The 24,438-nt window shown below is 36.2% G+C and overlaps 1 protein-coding gene across 1 annotated transcript in view; it reads right to left on the bottom strand.

The window, feature by feature from the left end:
- Window positions 1-24,438, bottom strand: part of ANOS1 (anosmin 1) — a 133,925-nt gene that overhangs the window by 29,083 nt on the left and 80,404 nt on the right. The window contains exons 5-8 of the mRNA XM_048928523.1: window positions 23,253-23,437; window positions 15,770-15,899; window positions 4,840-5,042; window positions 1,961-2,108 (exon numbers count right to left, since the gene is read on the bottom strand). Coding sequence (XP_048784480.1) covers window positions 1,961-2,108; window positions 4,840-5,042; window positions 15,770-15,899; window positions 23,253-23,437 — 666 coding nt within the window. The remainder of the gene's footprint in view (window positions 1-1,960; window positions 2,109-4,839; window positions 5,043-15,769; window positions 15,900-23,252; window positions 23,438-24,438) is intronic.

Here is a 24,438-nt window from a genome sequence, read left to right as displayed (position 1 = left end):
AATTGAAACAGAAGTCTTCCTCTCCCAGCATAACCCCATTATTGACATATCAGCAATATCAGAGAGAGTTGATACAGCACCATCAGTGAAACACTTTCCTATTGTAAAGAAAAAGTAAGGAATGACATCTACACAGGCAAAGTACAAACTCAGTTATACCAGCTCCAGTTTAGAGAGACTGCATTATGCAGAAAGTCTTCATTTAATGTTTTGAAAGACTATAACCTAACATCAGGTCTAATTAATAAAACCTGCTGAATATCAGTTGATTAATTAGTCTTGCTTCCAAGAAGGGAAAATTTAGAAGGCTATTATCATGGTAAAATGAGGGAAAAAAGTTAATAGCTTCCCCAATAAAGCCCTGCCTCAGACTCATGTGAAATTCAGGTATCAGCCTATTCCTGGGACATTATTTCTACTTAAAGTAGACTCAGTTACATGTTCTTTCTTGGAGCTGTTATTTAATCTGGCAAAATAACAGCAGTATGATATCATGCATGTTCCTGAAAACTAGGTCATTTTTGTGGGCAATGCCAGAAAACACAGGTACAATCAAGGTGAGCCAGTGGAAAGGCAAAATTTCTGTATTCACTTATATAGTGCTCCACCAAGGATTTAACATAAACTTGCCTTGTGTCCGCACTGTGCAGATTCAAGCTCATTTTCTGCTATGACTTCCAAGAAAAGGCAGTACATTCAAGATACCAAAGTTTGGCCCTTTGCTGTCTCTAAAATGGCCCAAAAAGGTTGTAAAAGTGAGCTTAATAGAGAGAAAGGAAGGACATGTATTTTAAGTCTGTTTTATCTTCTTGGTGCATTAAAACAGGAAGCAATTGTAGATGTAGAGATCAGTCCTATGTAGAAATTAAAGTATTTTATACATCTCCAAACAGAATATACATGCAGAAGGGTCCAGTAAAAATAGCCATCGGTTAGTTAGATGAGGCTATTTAGGGTAATGTAATGTTATGAAAATGGTGCCAAATAATTGATTGTACTTTAAAATCAAGAAGTAAATGGATAGAAAATGAAACAATCAGGAAAGAATATTAGAAATGATACCCCTAGCATCTTCTTATCAGAATTTTGCTTTATTGCTTTATTGATTAATCAGATGTATCAGAAGCTAAGACAGTAACTCCGTATTGTATTGCAATTATAAAAACATTTAACTAAGACTTGGTTTACTCTCATATTCAGATACAAATTTAAGTTACACTGTCATAATAAAATGAGAGAAAGAAATTCAAATTGCTTAATGCTACTTTGGCTGTATGCCATAATAATGCATAATAACGGCACCTGGGATTCTTTTCCACTTACCAGAACAAAGTTGAACCAAGCATTGCTTTAGCATGTGAAGTTTTAAATATCTTAATCTGACCTCTAAAGATATCAAGATTTTAATTTGAATTTTTGTCTGTGTGTGTAATAATTTCTTGAGAATCTATTTATCAGGCAAAAAACAGTTAAGTTTCTCTAATAGAAGAGTCAATGTTTTGTCTCACTTTCTACAACATATATATTTGTATGGTCCAAGAACCAGAATTCATAGGCTAGTCAGAATAGTCAGGATTTTGAAAAGCACTGCAAGTCAAAACTGTCCAGTTCAGAGAAAGATACAGAAATGAATTTACAGCAGCCAGTAAGAAATATTGCAAGGATTTATAGATATATTGCATTTTTCAAGTCTTAACATCACAGTGGTACAAATGCATCCATTTTCATTGCATTTCTTTAAGGTGAGTAGCAACTAAGAAAAAGAAATAGGCAAAAATTCTTATCAAGTTTTAAATAGGAAATTTAACATTAAAAGGTTACTCAACTTCATCAAGATGAGATTACTCTGCTATCAAACAGCCAGCTTAAAGAAAATAATTTAAGAAATCACTACTTAAAACACTCAAATTCCAGTTAAAGAAGAGATAAAGCACTCAGGTGTCTGAATACAATTACTCACTGTTATTCCTGTTGTCCTGTGTTGTGCTAAAATGAAGAGAAACCTTAGCACTTTTAAGGCGTATCTGACCCCAGCGTGTTACTGCCTGTAGTTCTACATTGTAGTTGCTGTTGGGCTGGAGTCCCTCCAGGACCACATAATTTTGGGGCTATAATAGAGAATATATATATATATATATAAGAAAGTTACAGTATTACTGAAAAACAGGCTTGTATTAAAAGCAGGATTGTTATCTTAGGCATGCTACTCTTTCGAAATTAGAAAAGTTATGTATAAACTTCAAGAGAACAAAAGTTTGCTTCTTTAAAACTATATTTCATTGTACTCTTCTTTGTCATTTTTTATAGTTATATATATATATATTTATATAGTTATATATATATATATTTATATAGTTATATATAACCTTATTGACATTTACAGACTTTCAGTAATTCCTTGGCAAATATAGTTACTTACAGTTTAGGGCAAAATTAAGATTGTAATTATATTTGTATATATATACACACACACAAAATACAAAACACAGAAGTACTTTTTTTGGTATGCCACAATTATTTCAGTCAAAGAAATTAAAACTCATTAATCCACAATTATTTTTTTTTTTTTTTGTATTAGCAAAGCAACTGACAACTTAGTTTTGAGATAGCTAGTCTGAAAACAGCTACATACAGTGTTCAGTACTTTTGTTAGTATTTTCTATAGAATGTTTTTTTAAAACAAACAAACAACAAGCCAACCATGCAAAGAATCTGCTAATTGGTAAGGATTGTTTTCCTCTATAGAATGAAAAACAAAAAATTAAAAATACAACTTAGTGGAAGTGTATATGAATAGGACAATCATGTTTAATAATCCGTAAATTGAAATACTTCCCATAATATTGCAAAGAAGAGACAAGGCTACTCAATATTCTTACGTTACGTTTGTAAATATTTTTTTAATATTTATAAAACTGCCCTTCTAGCCTATGTCTCAGACAGAAGAATCCATGTCTTTACGCAATTCATTGTGAAACTGAAGTTTAGCCATCAATCCAGAGTAAAGATAACCATATACTGCCACATTTAACAGTTATGGGATTATCAAAAGTGTTTAAAATCAGTGATGTTCATTTGTTTGTGCTATTTACTACTGACAATATTCTAAACATTTTACTCAAATTATTTGAGTATTTCCATAGAGAAATAACTATAAAATGATTTGTATTAGACTAAATTTGAACTAGTCTATTTCTAAAGGCAAAATCTGGATAACGAAAATTGTCAATGTTCTTTTAAAACCAAGATTTTTTTAACCTTGTTTTATATTTTCCTTAGTTTTGATTTCTAGAATGAATATTTCTATAATATTCATTGGCAAGCAATAGTCTGAGAACTGTCCTATGGGGGCAGTCTAAATCTCACTGCTGTACAGTTTCACAGAATCACAGAATGGCCAGGGTTGGAAGGGACCTCAAGGATCATGAATCTCCAACCCTCCTGTCACATGCAGGGGCACCAACCTCCCCATTTAATACTAGACCAGGCTGCCCAGGGCCCCATTCAATCTGGCCTTGGGGCAGGATTAGAAAAAAAGATATTTTAAGAGTTTACCTTTCTGTTGAAATACATTTTGGTTCTCTTGAATTTCCTTATACTCAAGTTCAGACCTTGTTCCCAATTACTTTAATGCTAGGAAGCCAATGGAATCTTTCCTCAGAAACATAAATTCTACTACCTATCAACATCCAACTCTACTCCTATCTTGCTAATGTGATTTTTAAAAACTGCAAGAATGAGCTAACTTTCTTTGCCATGTATGTTTACTACGGCTTTGTGGATTTTCTATTCCTAAGTATTTGACTTGAGTAGAAACAAATAGCCAAGTTATCACGGTTGCTGAAAAGAATCCACATTATTTCCAGCGATGGGTATATTTCCTTTTCCCTCTTTCCCACTGTAGAACTAGTGATGATGGCTGTAGCCTCTAGACCCTGAACCCTATCAGTTCCCAATAGAAGGGATGGGTCCACAGTGCTCATCCAGTGGTGGGTCTGCTATGTCCTATACAACTCATAATAATATAACAAGAATACAACCTACCCTGCTTTCATGTTTTGCAGGGTTTGGTGGCTAAGGGATAGACGGACTATTACTCAATAGCTGTCATTCATCAGAGTGCAAGCAGTCAACCAGAGCCAAAACACAGTGTTAACACAGCCATGGAAATGCATTAATAAAAGTGATTCCAGATAATTAAGTCCAGACTTTTATTTGTGATACATTTCTATCTCTATTAACTACTTTTAGTTACTGTGCAATGTGCTTAAGGAAATGACAGCAAGACTTAATGCAGTCAAAAATCTCAAAAGAAAACTGCCGCTATGAAATATGTCACATCTTTGGCACAACAGATTATTTAAATGTTTATTATTCTTTTCCTTGGGCCCCTACTGATTATTTAATAGTTATTCTATATAATGGTGCCTTTTGTTTACAAACTGAAAAAATAATGCAACAGATTATGTTAATGTTTCTTAAATGAAACACCACTCCATCTTTCAGAAGAGTGGTAAAATAAATCCCGCTCTAGAGGTGAAAAAGCAATGAACTTTCTATCCATCTCTCCTGCAAAATCTTATATTTGCCTGCATTCTAAGACAGAAGTCTGCTTTTCTCCTCGAGTTCAGTGAAGCAAAGGAACTGAGGTATCAAATTTGCCTGTGGGGTTGGTGATCTTAAAAATTAAGTCAATTACTTTCCAAGCAGTTGAAATTATTGCAATTTATCACATTTTTCTTACTTACACTCTGTTTATTTCATGCCAGAAATAAGTTTGAATGTTCCAGAATTAATACATAGTCATATCTCTGCTTCATTTGCTATTTTCTTTCTTACCCCGTCAGTAATCTTCCTTCTCTTTTTTTTAGCTGGGATCACGTATTTGCTATAAGTCCAGCTCCAGAAAACTTTGTAGTGGTGCACTGGAATATCAGGCTCTTCTGGAAGATCCCAAGTAATCATTACATTAACAGTTCCATCATTGTTTGCACTGATATTGGCAATTCTGATATTAGATGGAGCTGGTGGAGCAGATGGATCTGAAATTAAGAATAAAATCAAATAATATTAAAAAATCATATGTAAAGATCACTCTTAAGTAAATTAAAAATCATATTCATCTTATATATTTACTAGTCATACAAAATCTGTATTAAACATTCTCAATGCACTTAAGAACATTCAGGCAAAAATTTCTCACAGATGCAAATTCTACAAATCCAAACTTTACTAAAAATACAATTATGTATTCACATGTAGGATTATAATTATTCTATATCATTGCTATGTTCACAAATGTGATAAAGTTTCATCATAATGTAATAAATTATTATAATATATATTATTGGGGGTTGGACTCGATGATCTCTGGAGGTCCCTTCCAACCCCTACAATTCTGTGATTCTGTGATTCTGATCATTAGGCTTATTTCTGGCATTATTATAAATACACAGTGAATGTAAAAACTCCTGGCTCACAAGAACAGAATAAAATCTTGGAGACACCAAATATTTTGGTCTGTGCTGTCAGAGAACTGTCAGATGAGAATATTTCTAGAGTTTGAATCTTTCTTTCAAACTCTTGTACTGATATCCACTATCATAGACATAGACATGTCACAGATCACAGAATCACAGAATCACAGAATCACCCGGGTTGGAAGGGACCCCAAGGATCATGTAGTTCCAACCCCCCTGCCTAGCAGGGCCACCAAACATACACATTCAGATCAGGTTGCCCAGGACCCCGTCCAACCTGGCCTTAAACACGTCCAAGGACGGGGCATCCACAACCTCCCTGGGCAGCCCGTTCCAGGGCCTAACCACTCTCCTTGTAAAGAACTTCCCCCTAACATCCATCCTAACATGTCCTTAGAATAAATATATATATATATATATTAATAACAACAGCAGACTCAACCACCCCTGTGATTTATTTCCCTATTCAAGTTTCTGTTCAATATTAACTGAGGTGTTGTTCCTTCAATTGCCTATGTGCCAACCCCAGATTTACTGACACCAGATAGTTAAAGGTTCCACTACTGAACAATTTCTAATATTGAATGTTAGGTCCTTGTGGTATAACCATACAATATAATGGCTGAGTCATGTGAATAAGTAGAAATTTTTCATCTGAACTTTTGAAAGTCAAATCCACTGTCATCTGAGTCTTACTTTTTAATCACAATTCCCAATCTAAGTAACTTTGGAAACATTACAAAAAATGCTACAAAGAGTGAATATGGCAATATACTTCTTTTACCAGCACTTTTGTGAAAGAATACTTCAAAAAGTTGTTTGTTCTTTTTTTAAGTGTCTGTGTTAACCAAACATTACAGGCAAGATATAATGAAAACACACAAACCAATAAATAAGTATGTAAACAAATTGAACAGTGGAGCTCAAAAAAAATCAAAATATTTCAGGCATGCAAAGAAAATGTGTAGTAATTAAGGCATGATATGAAGTTGAAGCCAAGAGATATACAATGTGATTGAGAAAATCATTTTAATGAAACCTTTCTGCCAAATGAGCCACCACTTATTCCCAGAAATAAAACTGGAGGTGTGCAGAAGATACATCAGGCATTCATTTATGGTGCAGTTCACCTGAATCTCTTCATAATGGTTAATGAGCTGTTAAATGAACTTTCCAGACATACTAAGTTCATCAGATAATCCCTATGACTTATGGTCTCACTGAAAAATTCCATCACCAGGTCATGCAAACTAACACATTCAGGGTTAATAAAGACAGCATTTCCTTTTTAAAGACCAGCAAATGTGAAATAATGTCTTATTCCCCTTATTTAACAGGAGTCTCCATTAAATAACAATAGATGCTTCTGTTTCCTCATGTGTGTCATTTTAGTTAAATAGTAAAGAATGGTCCTGTTATCACACACAATGGCTGTAACTGTTAAAAAAAAAAACCCATGAGTTTAAGAATTCTGGAAATTTAACTTCATTTTCCTAATTCCTTTTTTTTTTTATCAGATTGTAAGTTGGATTGTTTTATTTATTTTTTTTCCTGGCACTGTTCTTACATTTATTGTCTTTCCTAGCAGCTAACCACTCTATTTTAAATATATACAAAGCTGCATGTTTTGGAAGAGATAAGTAATATGAAGATTAATTTCTAAAATTTGTTTTCGATAAATAGCTTGTATTGTTATCTAACATAATTCATCATCTATTTCTGTGCTTGATAATATAAGTAGAAGAGAAATGAAATTTGGACACAATAATCAGAATAATGAATCAAAAAAAAAAAAAAAACCAACAAAATCCTTTCAAGCATCCAGCTTCACTAACTGTTGGGGGTTCTTTTTTTTTTTTTTAATGCAATGTGACAACGTATTGTGGCCATAAAACATTTATAACCTGAAGTGCAACTGATCGTATTACCACAGGTGAATTATTCAGGTTAACTCCCACAAGTACCATACATCATGTATTATGTATATATAACATATGGGATACAGTTAAAGTGTTTTGGAGGGTATGCCTTCATGAATGCTTTGACATAAGCCTAAACAATTATAACTGTACATGTCTTCCATGTCTACAAAATACTCTGCGAATCCCCAAAATTCTAAAAGTTAAATGAAATATAGTACCTCAGAATAAACTCTTGATAGAACTAAAAACAAAAAAACAAATTTGTTTAATTTGTTTTCTTCAGAATTCCTTGGTATGTGTTTCTGGCCCCACAAGAAAATGAATAGCAATTTTTTTGCTAAACCTAGCAAATGCCATTGAAATGTGTCTTTTAAAAGGAGGAAGAAGAGCAGTCATAGACGTCAAGACAGAAAGGATGGAGTTCTGCAATTGACAGACATGAAAAAGTGAGAAATTTGAAAGTACCATATTTTCTAGAAAAAAAAAAAAAAATAGTAGACTAAGCTGGGGAAAATAATAATCTACGAGGGTTGCTCTAAAATAACGCCTCCTATTTTATTATGTTGGCTCACAAAGTCAGAGGCAAATGTTGGTGGTATGGCAGTAGGGATTGAACTCTCCTAATAATATTCCATTTCATGTCACTGCAGTACAACAGCTGGCAGCAGAGTGGCAGTCTGACAAAATGTTGTCTGAAGTGAAAGTGTGAATGAAGAAAAGGTGTGGAACTGAATTCCTCCATATGGAAAAAATGGCAACCATTGATATTCATTGATGCTTGCTGAATGTTTATGGAGACCAAACAGTGGCTGTGAGCACAGTGAGGTGATGAGTGCATTTCAGCAGTGGCGACAGCAGTGTGGACAACAAGCCACATTCTGCACAGCTGTCACACCACGGAATGAAGAGCACCTTGATCAGCTCATCTATGTGAATTGATGGATTACAACCAGGGAACTGTGTACATAGTTCAATATAAGCCTAAATGCATTGGAAACAATGGTGGCAATGTTTGAATATTATAACATCTGCGTTAGGCTGTGTCCCACAAGTGCTCATACAGGAACAGAAAGAACCACATATGCAGGTTTGTCAGGACCCAGTGAACCAATGCAAGGCTGAAGGTGACAGCTTCCAGGATCGCACTGTTACCAATAACAAAGTGTGGTGTCACCATTACGAGCTGGAGTCAAAACAGCAGTTCACAGAGTGAAGATATGTGAATTTCCCATTGAAGAAAAAGTTCCAGACAGTGGATAAAGTGATACGCACTGTCTTCTGGAATAGGGATAGGTAAACATGGATTTCCTGGAATCTGGACAAACCATCAACTCTGACTGCAATATCACGATGCTGACTAAGATGAAGACTCCAATTTTCAGAGACAGGCTAGAGAAGACAACAATCTTTCTCTTGCAACATGATAACACCAGGCTGCATGCTAGTTTGAAGACCATTGAGTCTCACTGCCAGTCTTGGCTGGATTGTCCTACCATATCCACTGTATAATCTGAATTTGGCATCTTCTGACTTTCATCTGTTCAGACCAATGTAAGATGGACTGTGTGGACAACATACTCCTACCAACAACATTGCTGCAGCAGCTGTGGAAACAGTGGGTCACCTGCACTGAGGCAGGTTTTTATGGGAGCAGCATGCAGGTACTTATTCATCACTGGCAGAAATGCAAAACTAATGGTGGTGACTGTTGAAAAATAGTGCTTTGTAGTTGTGAGTTTACTATATCAAATAGTCACGGTGTGCTCTTTGTATATGTATATGTTGCAGTTTCCATGGAAATAAATAGGAGGCATTAATTTTGGAATGACCAACACAGAAACAAGAAAATGATCAAAGATGAAAAAATAAGAATAGAACAGAACACAACACAATGGTTGGAAGGAATCTTCAGAGATCATCTAGTGCAGCTGTCTGACCACATCACAGAATCATAAAATCATCAAAGCTAACCAAAAGTTAAAGTATATTACTAAGGACATTATCCAAATCCCTCTTGAACATTGACAAGCACTATAATTTCACATTTAATCATGTGCAAGAAAGGAGAAAAAAACCACAAAAACTAACAAACTATTGTTAGATTTTGGGAAACCAACAATAAAATATTTCCTGGATTCTGGGTACCTGAAATATGAAGCCACTTAGCGAGCACTTTATATCAGCTGAGAATCCACTGCATATTATTTCCATATGATGATATAATTTATTCATCTAATTCTGTGTCTCTCTATACCACTCATCACTTCTATAGCTGACAGAACCATAATTATTTTTACACCAAAAAACAGGAACGTTCATGTTTTCCTCATTTGAAAAGTCTGAAGTAAGACAGAATAGCAACAAGGCAGTATATTGTGACCTCTGTTATTACCAAGAAGAAAAGCAAACAAACAAACAAACAAGCAAATAAAAAAACACTGCACCCTCAAAAAATGAGAACATCCTTAACATCCCTAAAACTCAAGAAAGCAAGCAAAATGCCCGTCTTATATAACCTAAACAACACACTCCTTCATTAGGCATACAGCCTATTTATTTATATTTATGAGATAATTGTAGCTTACTCAGGTTTGTTTTGTTGTTTTTTTTAAGCCTTCTCAATTCTATTGGAAAAATAATGGGAAACTCATTCTTCTACAAGGCACTCCATTATGCTTATGTCTATCCAGACACAAAAAGCCATACACAACTTTTGTGCTGAAATATTTCTACGTCTAGTAACTGGTACTGGACTACACAGCTTTCACACTTTTGTTAACCTGATTATGAAGCTAAACTGGAATTCTAATGACTGTAAAACTAACAACCATTCTGCTATTTGTGTTCATATACCTGTGGCCCCTTTGACTGACTGCCCACATGTATAATATAGATATGTGAAAGTTAAACTACTGGAAGGGCCAGTTTTTCTAATTTAAAGTTCTGAAATTTTATTTAAATGCACTTATCCAAGTATTAAATTGAATAATTTGGTTTGCAGAAAGAGTGCTGTTAGTTGTAGCTTTTCCTTTGCTGTTTATGCTACAGCTCAAATAAAAGAAAAATCCTTATATATATTATAATTTGGCACATACAACTGCTTTCAAATCTTAAAATATTCTGGTCTCAGCCATCTGACAAGTAAATCACTTCTCACTGCTAGAAATGATAGCTTCATTAGGTCAAGGCTGAGGCTGCTATTCCAGCACATGGAGTAAGTACTGCATTTGTCTGCATTGTATCTGGCTTGAGTATACCCAAAGGACTTAAATGCTTGTCTTGCTGGCTACTCAGCCATCACAAGAAAAACTGTCTCCAGTCCCCAGAAGGGAGGATTCCTTGCTGTTAATACAAGAAAAAAAAAGAAAACTCACATCACCATTTCAAAACGCACATCTTTCCACAATCATATTTTTAAACATAGTGATAGACACTTTATGTTTTACAAAATTCTTTCTACAAATAGGATCTAGAAGCAACTTGCCACCTCAGTAAAAAAGCACGTGCAGGGTAGGTACAATAATTGCATTACACATTGCTGCAAAACATTCTCTTTAGCTTTAAATGTGGCAAGTGTAATGAAAACAATAAATGATTTAAAATATATAAGTCAGAGAGGAATAATGACATTCAAACACGGAATTTCCATTCTGAGCTGTAAAAATGACAGCAAGTTTGACTCCTGTTTAAACCTTTTCTACTGACATATTTTTTTCTCCTTAAAATAGATCATCCATCACTATCTTTTAAACATTAAGTATCCCAACTCTAAAAATCTGCTGAAACTGCTCTACAGACATGTTTTCAACTATTAAACAGTTCCAAGGCATAAGTAAGAGGACTGGCTTTGCCCAATGGAAATGGCACACATAAACCAGCTGTGCAGCAGTATAAAAAAATCATTGGTCTCAAAGGAGCAACAGAAAGAATTTTATTGCCAGGAGTGGGTGTCTGTTCTGGTTTTACTAACACTCAGTAATGCATGCATGAAATCTCATCCAGCATGGTACTTATGTGCTGTGAAAACAATGTTGTCTGCTTCCTTTTGCTTGACAATTCATCCTGTGTATGCTAGCAGCTGCCTTTATGGTGAAGATAAAAACCTTTAGCAAGGTGGAAGGATCAGGTTTGTGCTCATTGTGTTGATCTTACAGCCCCTTTTAGCCTGTGAAAATAGCACAGTGTCTAACTACAAACCAGCAAGATAATATATTATATGGAAATGCTTAATGCTGGTTCCTCTACGTAACAGTAGTATCTTTTACTGAGAGGTCACTGTCATCATAGAACCTAAAAGCTAGAAAAAATAGTCTAAAAACTCTTATACAAATACCAGCTGAATCACTAGTGCCAAACAGCTTCTGGCAATTTGGGTTAGGCTATCCGGTGTCCCATAATGGGAAAAAAGGAATCATAGCTTTTTTTTTCTTTTCTTTCCTAAATAGACTTATTTTTGGATTGTAGGATCAGTTCTCTTCTCCTTCCAAACTAAATGAAACAGCTTGGAGAAGATCAGTTAAACTATGAGAAGTATATTCACATCTTTGGGGATCAAAAATATTCTGCCAGACATTCTGCTAGCTTTTTGCTGTTGCTGCAAATTATTGTCACTCAGTGGAAGATGAAAAGGAAAGCAAACACAATTAAAAAAAAATAAAAAAATGAAGTGGAAATCACTATCAAGAATACCAGGAAGCTTTGATCCATTTTCACTGACAGTATCAACCTGCAAATCCATGTACAGAGTCCTACTTTCAGGAAAGGACTCATTCTCCTAGGTGCTGCATTAACTCCACCTTCTGGCTATCTGTTCTAAGGAGATATGTATAATCTATATTTCTCGTAACTTTGGTATATCAAATTATGGCAAAATAAAGCATCGCTTTTTTCCCTGTAAAGAGCTATGCCAGATAGGCCAATATAAACGCTTTGTCTCCTTTTATAGGAATAAATAAACAGCATAAAAAATTCTCACAGTTTATGCTTTGAACCTTTCATAAATTATTTATCTCAGCAGTGTCATTTTGATTATTTATTATTTACATACTGATTCCATAAATGAATACATGAGGCAGTGTAAAATAGCTAATAAACCTTCACCTCAGCTGTTCACAGTATAGGACTATCAACGTCTATAGCAGATAAATAATCAAAACACAAGTAGATGAAGAATGGTGTAGAACCTTTATAGCTGAAATGCTTGATGAAATGCTCTTCTGTCTTCCTACTTTTATGTTTTTTTGTGACTGGGATATTAAACTAATTTGGACAATAAGGAGCTTTTTAGTGAAAGAAAAGTTATTACATAACTCAGAAGATGTAAAGTTATTTTGAATTTTAAAAAAATCTTGCTTTGTTGTATCTACTTAGAAATCACATTTTTGCATTTGCAAAAGACACAAAACAGTATAAAAAGCATCGTAATTACCAGACAAGTAAGTCACTCTCTAAGTAATTTTGGCACCAATGTTTCTGAGTGTTTTTTTTTTTTAACAGCTTAAAATACTTAGTGACAGAAATTTTGTGGTTCCATACTGTTCCCAATATTCTGATTATATATTACATTTGCCCCCACTTATGAGCAACTGGTAGAAGTTTAACATCTTGTGTGAGAAACTGTTTTAGGAATTGTTGTTACATTTCCTAATCAAAGGATTTCCTTTAAAAAAAAAAAAAAAGTTAATAAATCTGATGAAGATGATAAATCCTTTCTTGCTCTCTGGTGCAACATAATGAAACAGTACAAGAACTGACATGAGTTTCTGACCACACTTCACACAAATGTACCAAAGAGAGTTAGCAAACTTTCAAAGGGGAGGTGCCAAAATCCTCCTTTCTTTTCGATAACAGAGGTTAAATATGCCAGCAGGAGCTCTGTAGGAATGAGCAGATGCTGGCACCCAAAAACAGGCACATGAGATCAGTAGTTTTTTGCCTCTCTGCCAGGCAGGGGCAGCCACTTCCCACTCTGTTCCAAAGTTGTAATAAATAGTCCAACTACAACTGTTAGTGCTATGTGTGCCTACTCAGGGACATGGAGGCTGAGAGATACTGACAAGCTAGTGTCATCCCTGCCAGTCACCACAATCACTTAATGCTTCCAGATTTCATCTGGTAAACATGGTATCTTCGCAATAGCCCCTAACATAACAAAGCTTCTAAAATACTCAAATGAATGGATGGAATAAGATGACTCTGACTACAGAGCTGACAGTTAACTCTATTCCTTTTGTCTGCTTGGCAATTCACAATGTTCTGTTATGTGCAGGAGCTTAGATTTGAAAACTGTTATTGTGAGGGTAACAGTAGGTGAGGGTTACTGGCAACTTTTGAACAGAACTAGCTGTGTATTTTCTGCTGTTTTCATTTGTTATGTAACAGCATGGGGATGTTTTGCTAGCTTCTGTACTTCTTGCAAAGTCCTAGAAGTGCTCAAAGTGCTCTCTGCCCACCTGACAGTACAACTGGAGAGCAATGCTTCAGGAGTAACTGCAGAGAGTGCAGGAGAAGCGGGCTCTGGTATTTAACATACAATCATTTCAAAACCTCAAGCTCCTGAAAATCACTGCCAGGTAGGAGATTATTCTGAAGAAATATCTCTGTATGCTTATTATGCTGTCACACTGTTCTCCAGAAACCCATTTATGGATACGGTCAGATACTCAGCTGAAGAGATGTTCAGTACGACTTAACACAGATGTTCTTACATTCATTACTAATGTAGGTGTTTTGAACAATATGCTCCTGTGGTGAACCCAACCATCAGGGACGTGTTTGGAACATAATTTTACACAAATGTCATGCTCAAGCCAAAATCCCAGTGTTATCATGATATATCTTCATGTAAATGCAGTTGTAGTGTTTTCAAGCAGAATAGTTGGAAAATCTCTTGCAATTCAGAAAAATAACTGACCATGATGTGAGTTGAAAAGAAAGCTGGTGCCCAATTCAGCAATGAGGCACTATATCTATTTAACTGCATTTCAAGAGAAAAATCAGAGAAAGCTACTGCTGCTGCTGAGTCCTTGCAGTAAACTCATCACAGTTTGGACGAACTGCATTTTTTATGTCACTGAAACTGTATGCTAGAAATTGCAACAAATTCTTAAAATTATGCTTTTTCTTTGTTTCACAGCAATAGTGGGATGACCACTCCAACAAACCTTCTTATCAGATACGAGGTTATAGCACTAAAAATTCTGAATGTAAACTGAATGTGAGCTGAATGTAAACTTATTCAGTAAATAATTAAAACATCCATATTATCAAAAGCACTTGCACGCTTATATAACTGTACCTACAATAAAATTTTTTTCTAGGATTGATTATGACCAAAAAGAAAGAAAAAGCTAACATGAAAACCCATAAATAGCAACTGTTTATATTGCAAGTCAACTCTTCAGGAGAAATAAATGTATACTTCTAAGTATTCTTTATAAAAGTGTAAAGATTCTGTCACTACCAAGACAAAGACATGTCTATCTATTATAAACTTCATTTCCATTAGTAATATTGTGAAGACTGCTAAAACTCATTGTTTGGCACCAAACACGGTCAGGCTATTTCCAGACTACTACTACTGCTGTAAGAGAGGGTGACCACATCCAGATTATTGGGGATGGTTTCTGGCCTGTGATACAGTGCTTAAAAGTCATCTAGAAAAGCTCTAATTCATATGGGTCAAAAATACATCAGAAAAAAACTTCACAGGAGGGGAGATCTGTTTGAGCTCCCATCTTCCCAGTACCAATTACTGATCCATTTTCAAAGTTACTGCCCACATACATCCCTTGACAAATCAAGCAACAGCAACAAAAATTCCTGCAACACTTAATTGACTGGCTAACATTCCTTCCCATTGAAAAGTAACATGCTGCTAAATACACCCTTATTATCCTTAAGCCCTTATGATTAGTGCGAAAAGGGAGGGAGTCATATTAAGACAGCCCCTATTTCCATTAAAATAACAATGCTCCAATTACTTAGATGTAGGTGACAAATATTTCTGTACTCAGCTAAACATATGACAGTAACAAATTTCCTATAGCTAAAGGAACATAAGAGATCTCTTGGAATAAAACATTGAAAATCATTCTCCATGTTTCGTGGTCATGGTCTTGTTGTTTGATACCAATAGCATGGAAAATGTCTAAAAGTAGGATTATTTATTGAGACTTCTTACTGATAAAAAGAATAATGATACTACTAACCTTTAATTCTTGGGCAGACTTCAAACAAACCTCACACCATTTCTAAAACTAATGGCAAAACAACCAAAAGCCCCACTTCCTGCCACAAAAACACAGGCAGCACTCCACATTTGAGCAAGCAGAAGATGTGCTCCAGATGTAGGGAACCAAAACTCACCTTTAGAGGAGCGGAAGTGCTTGCTGGGTGCCGTGAAGCCCCTTGTCCCATGCACGTTCACAGCTGCCACACGGAACTGGTACCACCTGCTTGCTCTGATGTCTGACAGCTGAACCCGCTCATCTGTTGTCTGGTGGGGAAAATGTCATGGTTAAGGTCTGCTTAGATGGGGCCAGTTGTGCTCTCTGCAATGTAACACCCATCAGTCAGACTGGGAGGTAGCAGACACACCTCTTCAATACACACAAGTGTCAGTAGAACAAAACCATGTCGCCACCAAATTTTACAGTGCATTGCAGGTCTCTTCTAGAAAAGTGAATTTAGAAAATTGGTCAAGCATTAAATTCACAAAATGATATTTTCAGTTATCATAACCTTCACCAAACAGATTGGACTTAGCTAATCAACTGGTGATTTTTTAGGGAACTCATTACCCCATATCAATGGACTCATTTCTCCAGACCCTAAAGAGTCAGGCTCCAAAATGACTTCACAAAATCCAACACTGAAAAGCCACCAGCTGGTTCATAGGAAACACAAAGCCCTCAGGTATGTGGGGTGAAGGGTATGAATCGTCCTTCAGATCTTTGGCACTTAGGTCAAAATGACAATAGTAGCCTTAACTCTTCTCTGCAGACTTTTCTTAGGTCATAGGAGATGATCTTTTCTCCAACAACACTAACTGCTGGTGTGTCATGAGTTCCATTTCCAACATCTGCAGTGAGTGCCTTAACCACTCACATACAGAAAAAATAAAAATGCACTCTGAACTCTTCCAGTAGGAGGTGCTTTAAACACTCTTATTCTGATGCCTGTTTTTATTCTTCTCCTTTAAGCTTTTAAGCAGCTGGCTTGTACACTTTCTGATTTTTTTTTCTAAGGTAGAAACATCAGAACTGAACACAGCCTTCTGATAACAGCTCAATCAAAGTACAGAACAAATAGTGTCTGTAGAGCTCATCAGAAACTATTTGTGGCTATTTTTCATTTAATAGCTCTCACTTTTGCTGTTCTAATACTTCAATCAAAAAACACATAAGCTTGAAGTAAATGTCTTGCACATGTCTAAATAAACTGCACAACAAATACTAAATATTATTATGACCCAAGTTAAAATCTCATTAACAAATTTACTGGCATCTATTAATTTTTATAACAGTTGCTTTCTATAATTTCAAAAACCTACCATGTAAGATTCAGCATCACTTGCAATGATGCCAAGTACTTCCAGAAGGACAATGTGGTGATCTGAGAAACTCAACACAGCTTCACAAAGTGCCTGACAAGTCTGGTAACCTTCTACAATAGGGTGACTACATCAGTCAACAAGGGAAGACCAATTGAGTCTACCTGGACTTCTCTAAGCCTTTGATATTATATCTCACATTACATCCTTATCTCTAAATTGGAGAGATAGGGATTTGAAGGCTGAATTATTTGGTGGCTAAGAAATGGGCTGGATGGCCACAGCCAGAGAACTGTGGACAATAGTGCTATGTCCAGGCAGAAGCCAGTAAAAAGAGGGATCACTCAGGTCTCTATCTTGGGGTCAGTGCTCTTTAATATCTTTGTCAGCAATCTAGCCAGTGGGATTGAATGCACCCTCACAAGTTTGGTGATGACACCAAGCGGAGTGGTGCAGTTGACACAACTGAAGGAAGGGATGTTATCCAGAGGGACTTGGACAAACTTGAAAAGAAGACTTACATGAACCTTCAACAAGGTCAAGTGCAAGGTGCTGCACTTTTGTTGGGGCAATCCCAGATACGTGTACAGATTAGGAGAAGAATTCATTGAGAACAGCCGTCCAGAGCAGGACTTGGGAGCTGTGGTGGGTAAAAAGCTGGACGTGAGCTAGCAGCGAGCACTTGCCAACAGTATCCTGGGCTGCATCAAAGGAAGGGTGGCCAACAGGACATGATTGTCACAATCTACTCTGCCATCATGAGGTTTCATCTGGAATACTATATTCAGCTGTGAGAAGCCCAGCACATGAAAGACACGGAGTGATTGGAGTGGGTTCAATATAGGGCCAAAAAGAGCATCAGAGGAGTGGAACACCTCTCTTATGAAGAAGAGAAGCCTTCATGGAGACCTCATTGTGGCTTTCCAGTACTTCAAGGAAACACATAGAAGATGGAGAACAAGCTTTTACACAGTCTTATAGTGACTAGACAAGGGGTAACAATTTTGAATTATAAGAGTGGAGATTTAGATTCAATGTAAGTAGAAAACTCTTTATTTAGAGGGTGGCGAGACACTGGAACAGGCCCAGAGAATCTGTGGATGTCCCATCCCTGATGGCATTTAAGGTCAGGTGCGACGAGTTACTTGGCAACGTTTTCCAGTGAAAGCCATCTGCGTCCGTAACTTAGTACTAGGTGATTTTTAAGGTCTTCTCTAAAACAAGATACTACATGATTCTATAATTTTCTGCTTTTTGCTTCCATGCCAACCTAAATCAGACAGTCAAAACTTCAGAAATTTGCTCCAGCTCTCCAGCAACAGTATTTTCAGAGACTTGACTAATAATGTTTGTAGCTATTATCCTGTGTTTAATCCCTTCAACTTGTTGACAAAGAAAATTCAGGAAAATGGGTAGCGGGATTGTGTGTGCATATGAAGGAAGTAGGTGACCCACTGTTGCTGTCACCACTACCGTAACACATCACCCACTGCCTTACTGTGCTCACATTCACTATTTGATCTCCATGAACATTCAGCAAGCATCAATGAATGTCAAAGAGTGTAATTTTTTCTGTATGGAGGAATTCAATTCCACACGTTTGCTTCATACACTCTTCCATGTACTATGCCATTTTATCAGACAGCTCTTCTGCTGCTGTCTGTCGCATGGCAACAAAATGTAAAGGAATATTGGCAGGAAGGTTCAGCCTTTACTGCCATGCCACCAACATTTGCCTCTGACATCATGTGACAGCCTAATAAAATAGGCAGCATTATTTTAGGATCAGTCCTAGTAGATAGAAGGCAGGCATAATGTGAAAAGACTTGATTGACTCTACATTACTCAGCTGAGAAATCTCAGTTGTCATTTCTTTGCACCAGCCCAGTTCTTCCGTTAGGGCTCATTTAAAACACCAGAGTTCATTTCTGTCATTCTTTGTGTGGCGATTGTGAGATGTAGGATCAAATAATGTGTCAATTCATATAACTAAAATTACTTTAATTTATGAACAGGCCCTAGGCTTGCTTCTTTCACTATTGGCTTTGTTGGCAAAGCTCCTATTAGTCTCACTGGCATGCAAGACATGCATCTGTAACTAAAGCTCCTGCATTATAAAAAGCTTTGGTCTAACTAACCTCTACAAAGACTTAACATAGTTGAAGATAAATACTGCTGAGAAAGAGCTAAATACTGCTGAGAAATCTTATACTATTCTGTTAGTAATTTGAACATTTTTTTCAGTTAGTTCTCAAAGAACTATTAGAGTAATTATTAAAAAACAATTCTAATAATGTCTTAGAATGCAAACATAATGTTTTGAAGAATTTAATCAATGAAAAACAAAACAAATAGATCAATCCTAAACAATCATGAGGTAATAATTAGGCTGTGCATTTATGCATTAACCTAAAAGAGGAAGGTTTTACATTAAGGTTCCAATCCTAATACACATTATTTGGAATAAAATAATGTAAAAAATTAGTCCTCAAACACAAACACCAGGCAACACATCATCATCCCAAATTCAGCAAAAACAAATGTATGGATGCAACTTTCTATAAGAAAAGCATGGAATACCACAATCTGGAGAGTAAAGAGAATAGCTTGACATCCCTTCTCAAGAGGGCATCTCAGGTCCAAGAGCCAATGGACCAACCAGTGCTGCCACATTCAAGAAGCACTGACAGTTCTAATCCTTTCCCAGCAGTCCAAAAATAGTTTAGGTTCCAAGTCCCCTCCTGAAAAAAGTCCCTCATCCTGTCTTCGTTCTTGACTTCAACACACCTAGAGAAATCTTTCCCTGCTGTTCATACAGCTGACTTATGACTAAAGTACCTACCCAGAGCACAGATGACCTATATTCAATCCCATCATCTGTTTGAGAGGGTAAAAGAGAATACTGCCTAGTGTCTTGAACGTTGCATGCTAGTTTGAGTTAGGACATTTTATGGGCAAGACTTTTCCTCAGAACAAAGCAAGCTGAAGGTATCAACAACTTCTTGTAAGAAAAGGATAAAATTAGTTAGGATAAGGAGAAAGGAGAATGAAAAAATAACATTCAGCAGTGTAGAAACTAAGCAATTCTGATGGAATTTCTGCATCACTACTCCAAGGATTTTGGTGTGTGTCTTTTATATATAAGTAATAATTGGTGTAAGAAGGTCTTTGTGGCAAAGACTGATACAGATGACCCTCAGCTATTCTAGGTTTACAATAATCAGTGGAGTATTTCAATGTGTTCACTCTATTTCTATCACATTATCAATCTTGAATTCTATAGTTTTACTGGAAATAGTAGGGGACAGTCTCTCTCACCTTGCTGAGTCACAGCTCCACAACTATCTTTTGAAATAATTCAAAATGATAAAGAATTTGTAGTAGATAGTGAAGAGATATCATCCAGACTGTAAAAAGAGCTGAGTTTTTATTTTCTCTGTCAAAGAAGAAGTCTGGCAGTGCTACATCCACTGTTCTATCAAAGGACATTAGACCTTCAATAATTAACATTTCTGCTTTCTAACATGATGAATACTTTAAATTCTTTTTAATGTTAAGATTAAATGTTAAGAAAATAACATAGTAATAGATTGTCTCCCTTCTTAAAAAGAAAGCACCAAAAGAGAACTAATGACAATATAATCCAAAAGATATACACTTTTTCAAAAAACACTTTTTCAATACCAAATAAAAATTTATGATACATGAGAAAAAATTTACATAATAACTCACAGTAGTTAAGTAGAAAATGCCAGTGTTTTTGAAAACTAAATCCTTCAAAAAAGTTATTTAAAATTATAGCTTCACCTGTAAATGAATAGTTAAAAAGAAAAACAGAAAACTATGAAAAGCTCTGACAAAATACTATGAAATTTCTTTTAAAAACGTGCAGACAAAAACTTCACATAATTCCAGGCATATAATTTTGCAATATACAGACATAAGGAAATTCAGAGCCTTGTTTACAGCCTTGTTGATCTGCCTCTGCTCCGAGCATGCCCTCTAGCAAAAGCAGGAAAAAGTAATGAAAGGGCATCATCACCTACGGACAGCCATGCCCCAGGAGTTCTTAACTGAATGGCTGAGCTCTCTATATATATATATTTAATCAAGGTCTCAGAGTCCAGTGTTTTGGAATCATAGAAGAAATATTCTCAGTTATATGAACAAGAAAAGCCTGGAGGAGATGCACACTGTCACTTTAGTCAAAATGGACATTCATCTTTGCTGCTGACATGGCAAAACCAATTCTAATGCATCCAGTCAAATCCAGAATTTGATTGCCCAGCAGGACGTCTAAAACCACAAATGCCATTGAGGTACATGACTATAGAGACCAAAATTTTTATTACTAATGCCCCTCAAGGGTGCCCAGCCTTTATGCCCCACTAAGTGCACATGGTTTGCAAAGTCAGCCAGGCATCCTAAAGCTTGTTTGGAACTGACTCCGCCAGTGGGGTCTGTCTCATAATCCAACGTATGTCTCTCAAGACATAGTAGGGACATCAAAGTTCTCAGAAAGAAGTCAGTTGAAGGAGTCTTCTCCTGCCATAATGAATAACTCAGCCCCTTCTGCCTGCATGTTGCACACCGTCAAGAAAGTTAGCTATCAGGATTCTTACCATTCTGAGAAGGAAAGACATTTCTGAAGCCCTGTCTCCTGTACATCACTGTAAGAAGTAAGATATTCATACAAACTCCACCACTGTATATAGTGCTTGTTCCCAGAAATGTGCAAGAGGTCTGTTTCTGAGATGAGGAAAAGTGTAGTAATATGCTATCTTTGCAGAAGAGCTATGTTTCTACAGCTTAGCTACACAGCATAACAGCGAGTAGTAGTTCACATCTGGTTTATGTTTGCTAAGTGGTATTCTCCTAGTAGCATAAGCAGGAAGCTGTTTTCTGACTATGGAGAACACAGACTGAAGACGTGAACCTCAACTGAGAGACAAAAATAAGTCACTGCAACTTTATCAGGTGTGAAGTTGTGCACGCTCCTTGGGATGAAATTGCACAGGCTGTTTCATGCCAAGCTCTGCTGCAGGTGACCTTCCTTGATCAGGACTCTAACATTGTAACAGTGCCCTGTAGTAAAACAGTAAAGCTAAAGACTTCACTTTTGAGTGTTCAGTTTCACAAGCTTGACACTATTTTAAGATACCTCTTTCCTACGCAACGTGAACTGAGAATGAAAACAGACTGCCACAGAATTTAAACTCCTTATTTTATTTTGTGGATTGTTCCCTTTCTTTTTTTTTTTCCTAGCTGTAATGATCTTTTGCAGGTCTTTTTAGAGTCAACATTTTGCTTTTCTTGTCAGCAGAGATGATGGTGAAGCAGTTAAGATAAATGACTGGAACTCTGCCATCCAGGTGGACTGTCAGCATGTTAAGAAACAGATTGAAACTGGGAAGAAACCTAAGTGAAAATTTATGCTCTGTTGGCTGCTTCCCATTAAGAAACATTTGCTCATGAATCTTACATTTTCAGCCTGGATTGCCCTGAGTGATAAAAGCATGACATCATAGGTCTTTCCGAATTAGGAGGGCAACATCTGAAAAAGTGACTTTATAGATAAAAAAAGGTTTCACTCTTAACACTTATGCTTTTAAAAACTGAATGGTCTTTTGATCAATTATATTTCTTAGCATTTTGCTAAAATTGAAGCCATGCCTTGGAGGACAGGCACTGGCTCACACTGACTTTAAAAGGACTGTCTCTCACAAGATTCCTTCAGTAGATTTTGGTATCTAATTCTACATTTTTCAATAGATTGGTGGCTTTTTGGAATACCTGTCTGAATAGATAACAAGTATGTGCTTGTACAAAAGTTCTACTGAGCGCCTTATGGAAATCAAGATTCCAGGTACATCTATAGATCCTTACCTATACAAAGTAAACTTACAAAATAAACTCATTTTGGAAATACAAATGTCATTTCTGAATGTCATTTCCTTTGTGGGCAGGGAAATAAATATTTTCTTTTTTACTAATATATTCACACATTTGTAATGATGCCATTTACTATACATATCAAAACCATTTGATGTTTCTGTTACTTAAAAACTGAAAGTCAAAATATTGAAGTTCATTTTTCTTGAATAAGTCTTTTAAATAGCTCATTGAGTAGCGGAGGAAAGCCTTGGAGATCTAGACCCTGCTTGTGGCTTGTGACTTAGAGAGACACCAAAAAGGGACATCTGTGCAACCGTCTGTCAGTTTACATGATCTAACTCTTCTCTGATCTGAAGAACTTTAAGGAAGGTAGGGGTTCTTACCATTTTACATAGAACTGACCTGTGCTACAGTTTGCCAGTTAGTAGCATCATCCTCACTAGGATGGATTCCTTGATTCCACCTCCTCTGAACAACATAAATCACAGGCTCAATGGAAATATTGAATTTTGAAGACCACTTCACCTCCAGGTCTCCAGACTGGAGTTCTATGAATTTTAACTCTTTCCGAGGTTTCAATGGAACACCTGCAATAGGAACATAAAGATGGAAATATGTGAATAATTTACAAAAACAGAAAAAAAACATCTTGAGGTTAAACTGTATAAAAAACACTAATAAAAAAGAAGCTGGTTGGTCAGTTCAGAAGAAATAAAGAAGGGAATGGGTAGGGTGACACAAGCAGAAATTTCTGAAGTCTTCATTACTGGCAACAGTAAAACTAAAAAAAAATCTTCAAAATTATTTTTTTATTTCATTTAAGAACTAAAAGTAAGGATTTGAGAGCTGTGAGTTAAAACTGATCTCAGTCTCCATATATGTTTTGATAACCTGGAGAAAGATCCTTTGATCTCAAGCTGAATCAACTATACTGCCATTCAGATATTCACCCAATTGTGTTTTTGTACACTTCTCACCACGGAATTTTCACAGCATCACTTGGCAATCTTCATTTCTTTCCACTGCTTCTCTACCCTTAACATTACAAAAATTTCCCTTGCTTTGTCTTCTTTGCTGCATTTTAAACTCAGTACTTGTGTTCATGGATCATGGACAACAGATTGTATCTTTCACCTATGGAGGAGTCTTCTGAGCACTGCAGGATTGTTGTCACGTCTTTCATTGCTTTCTTCTTCAGTCTAATAACTGCGTTGCACTCCAAGTAAGAATTTCTTTCTCTTCCTCTGATTATTCTTGCAGTTATACTGTTGAATCTCTTCCATTGGACCACAGCCCTTCTCCAAATCCATGCCTAAAACTAGACACAGACCTCAGAAGAGCCTTTACCAACGCAGACTAGAGTAACAGAATTATTTTCAGTCTTTTACATTCATCTGATATACGGAAGTATGCTGCTTGCCTTTTCCTGAGCAGCATGCAGCCATAGTGTATGATGTGTCTGTCACTCCAATTTTTATATTTCAGAGTCCAAGCTGTCTTTATAATATTTAATTTCTCATTACATTATGTTACTGAAGGACAGCTATTTCTGTTGCTTTGACACTTGATAGCATTGTCTCTTTGAAAC

Source organism: Lagopus muta, chromosome 1 (genome assembly GCF_023343835.1).
Source record: "Lagopus muta isolate bLagMut1 chromosome 1, bLagMut1 primary, whole genome shotgun sequence".
Lineage (NCBI taxonomy): Eukaryota > Metazoa > Chordata > Aves > Galliformes > Phasianidae > Lagopus > Lagopus muta.
The sequence above is the reverse complement of the archived record's forward strand: the minus strand, read 5'-3'. Positions and strand labels throughout refer to the sequence as shown.